The following is a 12,924-nucleotide window of genomic DNA, read 5'->3' as shown; positions in this document are numbered from 1 at the left end:
TTATTATTATCGATGATATATTATTGAAATTATATCCATAGCATGAATTAATATATATTAATGACAATTATTTCATGATATTATACAGAATAAAAATGTCAATAATCATTTTGATATCATTATAAATTAGGAATAATATCAATATATATTAGGCATGATATAAATGATATTAATTTTATTAATAATAACATTTATAATAATAATTGTTGAAATATGAATACTAATAATTATTAATATTTATACTTGAATATTAATGTCAGTATTGATCTTATCATTATCAATATTATATCGATATTATTATTATTATTAATATGATTCATACCATTGATATTAATACTAATATTATATTGATATTATTAAAATTATTGTTGTACTTTTTATTTATACTATCATTATAGATATCAATAATATTATTATAAATAATAATAATTTCAATAATATTATAAAAAATAATAATATCAATTTAATGATAGTAATAATATCATTGGTATTCATTATAGTCATAATAATAATATCGATATTAATAATAAAATAATAATTATAATAATAATATCAATAACATAAATATACTAATAATAATTTTCAATTGAGAATATGTATTCATTTATAATTTTTTGATTCATTATTTTCATAAGTGCTGCGAACCGATCAGCTACACTATTGGCAACGCACACACACACACACACACATTCATTCAAAGCATATCTCTTTTCTCGCTCGTAGCCACTCACTCACTCACTCTTATTAGTTATATGGGAAAACGCTTATATGCTTGCTCCGAGCATTACATGGCCGACACACTGTTTTTTATTTTCACTACCCTGCGTAAAGAAGTTTCACTTCAAAAAAATAACATAATGTTCATAGATGACTCTTTCAGAGCCTTCTCATTTCATTTCTTCAATGGACTATAATAAAAAAGTTGAAAAAATTCATCCTATTAATATTAATATATTATTAAAATTTATATTTAAATGAAGGAAAATGATTACTAAAACATTTAAAACACTTTATCAGTACTTAATTGCAATTATTTTTCCCTGTACGACCACTTTATTTATAAGCGTTCCGTAACTAGTACTTACACGGTCCGAAACTACGGCACCAGATTTTCAATCGTTCCGTAACTCGACCATTGTGCAAAAATCATTATAAAATCATAAACAAATCATTATAAATAATCCATTATATTTATTTACTACTTATATTTTTTTTTAATAACTTTAAAGACTATTTTAATGAAAAAAATAAATAAATATATAGAAATTTATTATTTTTGTAGTTTTATAAGTCGCTTTAAACAAGAATTTCCCTTAAGCGTTCCGAAACCTGGCCCGTGACCTAATTCGCGGCTCAGTGGAGAAATCGTTAGGTTCAAAATATCGTGGTTGCGTTGGTCAAGTTTGTTTGTAAAAGTCATAATCGAACAAATATTTGTATTCGGAGGGGTTCTCTGAGGCCTATGTTCTCAGAAAATGCTCAACCGATCATTATGATTTGTTTTTTAATCAAAAAGCTTATAACGGAGATGGTTCATGGCGTTTTTTCGACTTACTAAACAACCGAGTGAATTAATTATTATTAATAATAGCCTGTTACGCACCAGAGTCAACAGGCAGCGCTTTAGTAGTACACTCATACAATTACAGAGTTAGAAAAAGAGAGAAAACCCCCTGTGGTCCCAAATGATTCATCTATTAAGTATCAGCTTGAGTATCGGAATCGAATTCTCAGTCGTACAAGCCATTTTTTTCTATATTTTTAACTAGGTTACAACAATTAAGCCATTTTTTTATTAATACTCATCATACCAAACATTTTTATTCTTACGGCTTAACTATAAAAATGAGCCTTGAACAAACCATGTTTTTTTATGGTCAATCTGTATTGCTCATTTCAATAGTAAAGCGTTCAAATTAAGTATTTAATCAAGGCTTATTTTATTAGATAAATTTTAAATCTTGACGTTGAGTTTTCAATGCTTATTTTATACTCGATATTTTATTCCGGGTTTGCATTTAAACATAATCGAAAAATTGAAAATAAATTAACAAAAACATGTTTGAATGATTTTCTACTAAACCCTTTGAAATACGCGAAAAACCTTTGATAACTAAATTAAAGCTAATTTTTTTCCCTACATCTTTTATGAAAACTATTTTCCCCCCAACCTCGTAGTTTTTGCGATATTCCCAAAAAACAGCCATTTTTAACCCTTTTTATTTTTTTTTTTTTTACCTCTAAAAAAATTTTCACCCACTTTTTTTCCCGACCATTCAATTCCCCTGCAATTTCCGGCACCTACCCTATTTTTTTCGAAATCATAATCCAAAATCGCGAACCCAGACCTTTATTTCCTGGACTACGTGTTATTGGCAATTCCTACACGGGACTGTTGGTTTTCTCTATTGATGCAAAACGGATTATATTCTACATTTAACAAAATAACTTACGCGTTGAAATACCAGAGTGTCCTGTACGGATTTGAGCGCTGAACACGTTTGTGTTCATCCCCAGCATAGTTGCCATCTGGAAAAGATAAAATAAAAAACAAATATTAGAATAAACTATGAATTATCTCGTTTTAGATCTATGCGTGTATATTACATTACAGTTTGCATTTTGATTATTAGAAGTTTCAAAACAATGTATATATATAATTTTTCATACATATATACTAAAAAAAAAAAAACACCCTAATATATACATATATGTCTATACATATCCCGTGAGTTCCTCGATTGTCTATATCTACATCTCGTGAGTTCTCGAAAAATTCAAAAGCAGACCTCAAAGTCCTGAAACATCTCACAGAGTCCCCCAACGTCCTCAGATTTTTCAAAACATTAATTTTTTTATTTTTTTGGACTTAGAATATTTTTAACTACACTATTTTATCCAACTTTTCTAAGTCCAAGTTTGGACTTGGGAAATTTCGCCTACGTGCCATACAAACCAATAAAATAATGATTAAATGATGAATAAAATAATTATTAAAATAATTATTCATATAGAAAATATTGTTGAAGTTGTTAAAATTAATAATATTTAAAATGATTTTTTATAATCATAAGAATTATTAATATTTGAAATAATATTATATATAATAACTGCTTAAAAGTTTTTGTAACAAAATAATTTTGATTAAGTGAAAATGTTTTAATTATTTAAAAGAAATTTACCCGAAAAATAATAAAAATTTATTTTTAAATATATAAATAAAAAATAATAGAAATTTATTGAGATAATTTTTTTTTGTTTCTTTCCTTTGTTTAGCTTTCCTAAACAAATTAAACGGTTGTTTTTTTCTTTCAAAATTTCTAGATTTCACCGAGCTGAATTAAATTGCAAAAAAATTGGCAACGTGTTGAAGAAAAATTGAACAAGTAAATATTTTTCAAACTTATTTCTACTCGTTTTTTAAATTTTTTTCATCATAGAAGTGACTTCGCCCAGGTAAAAATTAATCTCGGAATACGACACTAAACCTCGTTTCGACGTTGAAGACTGAGCTTGATTCTATGTAGAAATGTTACCCCGAGATGAAATTTTTAATCTGAAAACAGCGCCTGAAAGCTCTGCAGCCTCTGAAAACTGTCTCTATCGTGGTTAAATTAGAGGTAGTTCAGAGGCTGCCTCTCGATCAGAGACAATACCCGAGATGAAATTTTTACTCGTCTTCAACGTCTTTATAAACCCTCCAAGTTCCTCAATCGTTCATATCAGTCCCCCTAAGTTCCCGTCATTTCCTCGATTGTCTATATCTATATCTCGTAAATTCTTCAACTGTTCTCGAAAAATTCAAAAGCAGACCTCAATATCTCTCAAAGTCCTGAAACATCTCACAGAGTCCCCCAACATCCTCAGAATTTTTAAAACATCAATTTTTTTTATTTTTTTGCACTTAAAATATTTTTAACTACACTATTGGCTACCTGACGAAATAAACAACGACAAAATACAAAATCTAAAATTAATAACGACAAAATTACAAAATCCAAAATCAATAACGACGAAATTACAAAATACAGAAAAACAAATTCATATATTAACATTCTATAGAATTAATTTATTTTTACATATAATTTATTGATTTTAATATAATAAAAAAATAAAGACTAAATGGAAATTGCTTTGGCAATATAACGTAAATGTTTTAGCATACGTCTGTTAGTCATACCCGCGTTGAAATATTTTAAGACTTCTTCAATTCCTTTGTTCTGAAATCGTCTTTTTACGTCCACTTTGCAGGACGATGCAGGACGCTTTTTTTTTAGATGGTTTTCTTTTATTTTTCGAACGATCGTCTTTCCTAGTCCTTCTTTCTTTAAAAAACGTTTCTCTTTGAAGAAAGCGGATCGGTTTAACGCTAGAAAGACGGTCGTCCTTATGAGTCCTCAAAATTTCTTTGTGAATCTGCTTCATAATTTAATTAATTAATTTATAGTAATGAATTAATTAATTAATTAATATAAATAAAATATCATTATTATAAATTTAACTGTACATGCATAAATTATAAATAAGGCTATTTATTTGAATATTATATTTATTGAACATAGAAAGGAAAAATAAATAATATAAATTAACAATATTTATTAATGATAATGATTCTAAATATAAAGTTATTATTATTTTCTTTTGATAAACTTATTTTTAATTAAATTTGTGTCAAATTAGAACTTTTAAATGATTCATCTGGTCGAGTTGGATCTTCCTGGCCAAATTAAATAGATGAAATGTAATTTTGTGATGCTGTTGGATTTACTAGATACTGAGGGGTATGATGAGTTTAATCGTTTTGATGGAAGTGATAATTATTGGACCAAGATTGTAATTGTGAGTTTTGTTGATAATGTGGAGCGTTAAAATGATAATTTTGTGGCACTGAAGGATGAACTGAATACTAAGGATTATGTTGAGTGTTCTAGCCTCTTTGGAATTGATTATTATTAATGCTCGGACCAGGATGACATTGTGACTGATTTTGAATATGTGTAGAGTTTAAATGATTATTTTGCGGTGCTGGTGAATGTACAGGATACTGAAAATTTGTCTGTTTTTGATCAGAATAAAAAGGGCGTTCTTGGATGTGAGCACTTGTTGGTCGTGCTGGTGGTTGTGAAATGATTTCTGTTTTCGACGCTAAGTCGTTAGCTATAGGTGTTGATGTTCTTATTTCATCAATTAATTTGCGAATTGATTTATTTGTCATAATTAATTATTTAGCTATTGGCAAATTTTTCTAAGGAAAGAAAGTTGCTAAATAAATAAATTCGTAGTGAAGATTTTTTTTACAGCAATAATTTGTATTAAAAAAAAATTCTCTTGTCAAATCGCTGTAAAAATATTCTACTCTGCGAATTTATTTATTTGGCAACTTTCTTTCCTTAGAAAAATTTGCCAATAGCTAAATAATTAATTTTGGCAAATGTTTTTAAGGAAATATAGCAACACAAATTTAGCAACACAATAACAATGATATTTCAAGAGACCAACACATCGCCATGAAACCAGTCCACTTGTTTTTTATTATATACGTATCCAGCATTGATTAATTGATAATGGCCTTTTTGGCTACGCAATAAATTTAATGGCATTGTAGAAACAAAACGGAAAAAAATTATGTTCGATTTTTTTTTTTTCTTTATGAAATGAACCACGTGTGATACTCGAGAATATTTTTTTTTCTTTCAGATTATTAAGTCAAGACTATTAGTATAGTATACATCAAAACGGTTTTGTCATAATATATTTTTGTTTTTGTAATTTCGTCGTTATATATTTTTGTTTGTCATTGTAAAAATTCATTGTATTTTTGTCCTTTGTTAAAATATCGCGTTACTACTCTATTTTATACAAATTTTTTAAGTCCAAGTTTGACTTAGAAAATTCCGCTACAGTGCTATATAACCCAATAAAATAATGATTAAATGATGAATAAATTAAAATTATTATTATTATTAAAAATATTGTTGAAGTTGTAAAAATTATTAATATTAAAAATAATATTATATAATAATTGCTTAGAAGTTTTTGTAACAAAATAATTTTGATTAAGCAAAAAAATGTTAATTATTTAATAAACATTTACCCTCAAATTAATGAAAATTTATTTTTAAATATATAAATAAAAAATAGAAATTTATTCAGATAATTTTTTTTTTTTTGTTTTATTATAAATTTCAATACTTATTTATTATAAATAAGTTAACAATGACAGCTAAAGAAAAAACATTGCAATATTTTATGTAATTATTTTTTTAATATATGACAATTAATTAACGAAAAATCTTATAAATTACCTGTACTCAACAATATTTGATTAAAAAAAAAATGATACTCTCTTTTCATCTGGGTTTTTTTTTCTAGCGTTATTTTTTCCCTTTTTTTGTCTTTATTCTTCGTGAACAAACAATATCAATAGCAATAATACAAAATATATGTTTGTTTTATGAGTATGCTTTTTTCAGGTTGATGACAGCCCAGTAGAAGCTGATTTAAATACTATACATAAAAATAAACAAAACAAAGACCAAAATGTAATGAAGAAAAAAAAAAAGTACTTCCAAAGCTTCAAGTCCATCATTAATTTTAAGAAGTCGATCAAGTTCACTGGATTATATGACCGATGAAACAGACGTAGAATCAATCACCGAGCATACAATAACTGAAACTGATTTACCTCAAATAAAACTTAGTTCACGTCAATCATAAATTATTACTAACGAGAAAGCTGTTGTTAAAGAAACACCATGTTCAATAACAGATTTTCTTATTTTAAAAAATACTTGTGAACCACCAGTTGACGATTCAAAAAATGTTAATAAATCGTCATTAAAAAATACTTGTGAACCACCAGTTGACGATTCGAAGAATGTTGATAAAACATCATCGAAAGAAACTTGTAAATTATCAGTTGACGATTCAAAAAATGTTGATAAATCATCATTAAAAAATACTTGTGAATCCCCAGTTGACGATTCAAAAAATGTTGATAAATCATCATTGAAAAATACTTGTGAACCACCAGTTGACGATTCAAAAAATGTTGATAAGTCATCATTAAAAAATACTTGTGAACCACCAGTTGACGATTCAAAAAATGTTGATAAAACATCATCAAAAGACACTTGTAAGTGACTGATCCTCACCCACCCCAAATTGATACACCGGATAAAACTGAACTAAAATCTCCCATGAATTCGCAGCTTCCAACAAACTCTTCTGTTACCACAAACCCATTTTCTTTTATATTAGCTTCTCCTGGTATCATTATTTCTTTATTATTTATTAATGAGTATTGTTCATTAACTTTTCTCACTGATTCTTCAGTGATCGTATATATTTTGTTTAACTTGAATGTTTAATAATTTATCATGTCAATAATTTTTTTTTGAAACCTTTTTGTTTTATACACATATTATTGATAACGGTACCTCAATCAATCGTCGATATTTATTCGCAGCTTTTTCAAAAAAAATATATCTTATTTTGTCACTTCCATCACATATATCCATCGTAAATTTTTTACCAGTTCCTCGTTCGTTTTTCCATTCCTTTATTTCACTTTTATGTATAATTCATGCCTGAATTGTATCACTGTATTGAATTTTTAATTTAATTTTTTATGTAAATTCTATTTATTTCTAATGAATGATATTTTCTATATTGATCGTACTTTTTTTCATATTCAGTAATTTTTCCTTGATATTTTCCTGATATTTTCCTATAATTAACGTATTTTTCTTTATTTTTAGTGATTCTTTCTTTATATTTACTGAGACTTTTCCATATTTATCTTATTGAGATTAAGGGATTCAGAAAATTTTTTAGTGGGGGGTGCCTTCAAATTTACTGATATTTTTTCATGATTATCGTATTTTTCTTTATATTCAGTGATTTTTCCTTCATATTTACTGTTATTTTCTACATTTATCGTACTTTTCTTTATATTCAGTAATTATTCCTTGATATTTTCCTATAAATTTCTATATTTTCCATTATATTCACCGATATCTTCCTGATATTTGCCTATAATTATCGTATTTTTCTTTATATTCAGTGACTATTCCTCTATATTTACTGATATTTTCCATATTTATTGTATTGAGATTAAGGGACTTAGAAAATTTTTAAGGGGGGGGGGGTGTCGACCATGGTTGGGGGGTTCCGGAAGAAAAGCGAAAACAATAGGAAATTAAAATTCCCTAAAAAAATAAATCGTTCAATTTACTTGTTTTTTAACTAAACAAATTTTTTTTAGAACCATTTTGTTTATTACTTTTATTTATAAAAATTTGTCCATGGTAGTTGTTTTTTTTTTCTTTTCAATAACATGATGATTTGAATAACTATTTTATCGATCAAGCAAATTATAACCACAACAAAGAAAGTTTTACGCATGCGCTTCAAACTCTTTTTTACAGAAAGAATGTTTAAAATAAAATCGGTAATTGTTTATATTTTGGATAACTTTTGAACAAATTAACATAAAAATGTTTTATTGAGCTCAAAAAATTTGATATTAAATTCCTGAGAGCCACCCTGCCTCGATAAAAATCTCTAAAATCACTCCTTCATTACTTTTTTTCAACTGTAACATAAAGGATGATAGTGATTGTTATAAACAATTGCTTATATCTAATTAACAAATGATGAAAGCAAATTTTATCAAGAGAGGGTGGCTCTCGGTATCGAAAAGACAATTAATTTGAGCCATAAAGAAAGCTTGTAAGTTAAAATTTTAAAGAGTTATGCAAAATATAAAAAAAGAGCAATTTTTTTTTTTTTTTTATTTATAATCTTCTAACGACATTTAAAACAATTTCCAACTCGATTATTATAAATTCTGTCATTACTAATATCCTGGCGAAAAATCACATCCATGATTTGTTTTTAGTTTTCTTATTATTTGACTTTGAAAATTATACGGTGATCGTTTTTTGTTAATAATAAATTAAGTAACAATTGAAATTACTTTTAGTAAGACCCCGGTTTTAGTATTTTCATAGACGAATAATTTGGTCCTAATATGATCCTTCTAACTTTATTACTTTGCAAAATATGATCATTTTTAAAAAAACGTGTCAAATCAAGTCTAATCAAGTCTTGGCAGGTCAAAAAATGATAAAACTATAAGCTTCGCCTATGTAATAAAATTATTATTTTGAGGAACTTGTAGAGACGCTCAGATCCTCTTGATTCTCTGATGGCGATCCCGAGATGAAATTTTTACTCGTCTTCAACGTCTTCATAAACCCTCAAAGTTCCTCAATCGTTCATATCAGTCCCCCTGAGTTCCCGTGAGTTCCTCGATTGTCTATATCTACATCTCGTGAGTTCTCGAAAAATTCAAAAGCAGACCTCAAAGTCCTGAAACATCTCACAGAGTCCCCCAACGTCCTCAGATTTTTTAAAACATTAATTTTTTTATTTTTTTGGACATAGAATATTTTCAACTACACTATTTTATCCAAATTTTCTAAGTCCAAGTTTGGACTTAGAAAATTTCGCTTACGTGCCATATAACCCAATAAAATAATGATTAAATGATGAATAAAATAATTATTAAAATAATTATTAATATTAAAGATATTGCTGAAGTTGTAAAAATTATTAATATTTAAAATGATTTTTTATAATCATAAGAATCATTAATATTTAAAATAATATTATATAATAGTTGCTCAAAAGTTTTTGTAACAAAATAATTTTGATTAAGTAAAAATGTATTAATTATTTAATAAAAATTTATTTTTAAATATATAAATAAGAAATAATAGTAGTTTATTGATAATTTTTTTATTTTTTTTTTGTTTCTTGCCTTTGTTCAGCTTTCTTAAACAAATTAAACGGTTGTTTTTTTACTTTCAAAATTTTCTTACATTAATTTCCAGATAACCACGTATTTCCAGTTTACATAACTGGTTTATTTCCGGTAATTTTCCGGTAATTTACCAGTAATGTTGATTGTAAATTTAGTAGAAAATTACTGGAAAACTTTTCTGGTAGTGCCTAATAATCAATTTCAGTGTAGGTAATATTGTAAAAACAGCATTATAATTGATTAAATTTTGGAAAGTTTTTTACCTAATTATAATATGATAATCACATTTTTTTTATTTCAAAGTAAGTGTTTATTAATAATACACAAATTTTGTTTTTTTTTATTTATTTATCTTTAGTTCTAAATAACGCAAACATATATATCTTTAAAACGAAAACAATATAATATATTAAATTTTATAATATTAAATTAATATATTAAATTATTTTCCTTAGCTATATACTGCTTGTCCTTGGACATTTTTATATATTGAATAAATAAAATACAAGTATTTTTAATTGAAAAAAAAAAATATGTCCAAGGAAAAGATGTAGCTAAGGAATTAATGTGACTAAGGAATTATTTGGTTGAAACATAATTTTTTGGCAGCCTCAATTCCTTAGCTACATCTTTTCCTTAGCAACTGCTTTTCCTTGGACATTTTTTATTTATTTTATAAATAAAATACATGTAAATTTAATTTTTTAAATATACAAATGTCCAAGGAAAAGCAGTAGCTAAGAAAAAGATGTAGCTAAGGAATTAATGTGACTAAGGAATTATTTCCTTGAAACATAATTTTTTGGCAGCCTCAATTCCTTAGCTACATCTTTTCCTTAGCTACTGCTTTTCCTTGGACATTTGTATTTTTAAAAAATTAAATTTACATGTATTTTATTTATAAAATAAATAAAAAATGTCCAAGGAAAAGCAGTAGCTAAGGAATTGAGGCTGCCAAAAAATTATGTTTCAAGGAAATAATTCCTTAGTCACATTAATTCCTTAGCTACATTAACACCTTCATTATAACGTACATACATAATATATATTTGCATTCAAATGATAACTTTTTTTTTTTTTTTATTTATCAATCATGAGATTTACAACAATACTATATTATTTTTATAATTATTATCACTCAAAACATCAAATACACTAACCATATAATAAAATATTGTTAAAAAATTCTGCATTAAAAGCCAAACAACAATATCAATAATGACCAAAAAATGTATTTTATAAATAAGTAAACAGTAACAGCTAAAGAAAAAATATTGACATGTATTAAAAAAAACATATCAATATTTTATGTGATTATTTTTTTAATATATGACAATTAATTAACAAAAAATTTTATAAATTACCAGTGCTCAACAATATTTGATTGAAAAAAAAATGATACTCTCTTTTCATCTGGGTTTTTTTTTCTAGCGTTATTTTTTCCCTTTTTTTGTCTTCATTCTTCGTGCTGAATTAATATTAATAGCAATAATACAAAATATACTTTTGTTTTATGCAAATATTATAGTTCACTCTTTTTTTATTGTGTTTATTGGTTCTATTATATATCGCCGATTTGGTGAATTTATTTGGATATAAAAACAAACGCAAACAATATTTCTCACGTCCACAGCTATTACACTGTCAGTTAGCCAACATTCATGTATTTGTGAAGAATTGAACTTGTTTGAAACAGCATATTCATCTGGAGACTTGAGCAAAGCTATGGATCTTACCATATGCTGACTGATTGTTATCATTGTATTTGACATATGATGAATTAGTTTTTGTCATTCGGAGGTAAGATTCCGATGTGTAAAGCACTCCAGATTTTATTAAACGACAAAAGACATTTAGGTTCAAGTTGTTCAAGTCCATTTCATCCAATGCCTCTAGAATAATATCTGGTATATCAACCTGTTTGTAAAAATACATTATTTAGGAAGATTTTTTTCGAAAATAATAGCGTGAAGGATAAATAGAGGTAAAAAATAATTGATTAATTTTTCAAGTACCATTCATAACACCCAAGACAATGCACCAAGTCTACCATCAATTCTAACACGTGAACACCAATGAAGAAAATTAATGTTTTTTTCGTGTCATTGATGGTGGATCAAGTGTATTGTTTTAGGTGCCTTTACTTGTTGGGGTAAAAGTTAATGTTTTATCAATAAATCAGTGTATAACTAGTTCAATTGATGTGCATAACACCCAAGACAATGCACTAGGTCGATTCAAAATATATATGGTTTATTTACCTGTTTTTGTACAGCACCAACAGCATATAATTGTTCTGATAATTTATGGGACTTGTATTTTTTTTTGACATTCATTAATTCATTCACGAAGCTCAAAATTATGCTTTCTGGTTGGATTTCATCTAGAAGACGTGGTATAGCCATGATATAGGCCAAGCCAGCGGAAATTTGAAGTCCTGAAAATCTTGTTCCAGTTACAAGCTTTGACAATTGGCCATTCATGTTCTCGAATTCAAAACAAGATGTCACAAAGAGTGGTCCATAATCTTTACAACCATCACACAAATGTAATAAATTGTGTAAATTAGAACTCATGAATTGGCGATCGTAAAGATCAGCAAATTCTCTAACAAATCGCTTGAGTAACTCTTCTGCTTGATTGATCATCTCGACAGAAATACTGAACTGGTTCAGTAAAGAAATTCCATTTACTAAGAGTTGATAATGTTGAAAATATATTCTTTTTTGATCTCTCATTACTGTTTCAAGAATTGGCAATGAAAAATAATAGAACCAAGCCTAATACTCATGTGCTTTCCAATACTTTCTATGCTTTTCAATTGAGCGTGGTAATCGTGTGATGAATGCTGGTGGTGTAATCAATGAAAGCAATGTATCAACGACAGATAGAAAATCTGAAATTGACTATTTACATTGTTTATATTTAGGGGAAAACCACAGTAACAGTAATAATTTAACTATGCCTAAATAGATACAATGCATGGAATCAACAACAGTATGTCGAATATAATCATTGTCAAATTCATTGATGACACTTAAGGCTTTTACACCAAACACGTGTTCATAATCTTTATCAACTGCCAATGTTCCAAA

The 12,924-nt window shown here is 26.8% G+C and overlaps 1 protein-coding gene across 1 annotated transcript in view; it reads right to left on the bottom strand.

Annotated features, from left to right (window-relative positions):
- LOC122851899 overlaps positions 1–12,924 on the bottom strand; it is a 50,573-nt gene that overhangs the window by 10,897 nt on the left and 26,752 nt on the right. Inside the window, exon 3 of the mRNA XM_044151397.1 lies at positions 2,454–2,529. Within this exon, the coding sequence (XP_044007332.1) occupies positions 2,454–2,529 (76 nt within the window). The remainder of the gene's footprint in view (positions 1–2,453; positions 2,530–12,924) is intronic.

This window comes from Aphidius gifuensis, linkage group LG3 (genome assembly GCF_014905175.1).
Source record: "Aphidius gifuensis isolate YNYX2018 linkage group LG3, ASM1490517v1, whole genome shotgun sequence".
NCBI classification, from domain to species: domain Eukaryota; kingdom Metazoa; phylum Arthropoda; class Insecta; order Hymenoptera; family Braconidae; genus Aphidius; species Aphidius gifuensis.
The sequence above is the reverse complement of the archived record's forward strand: the minus strand, read 5'-3'. Positions and strand labels throughout refer to the sequence as shown.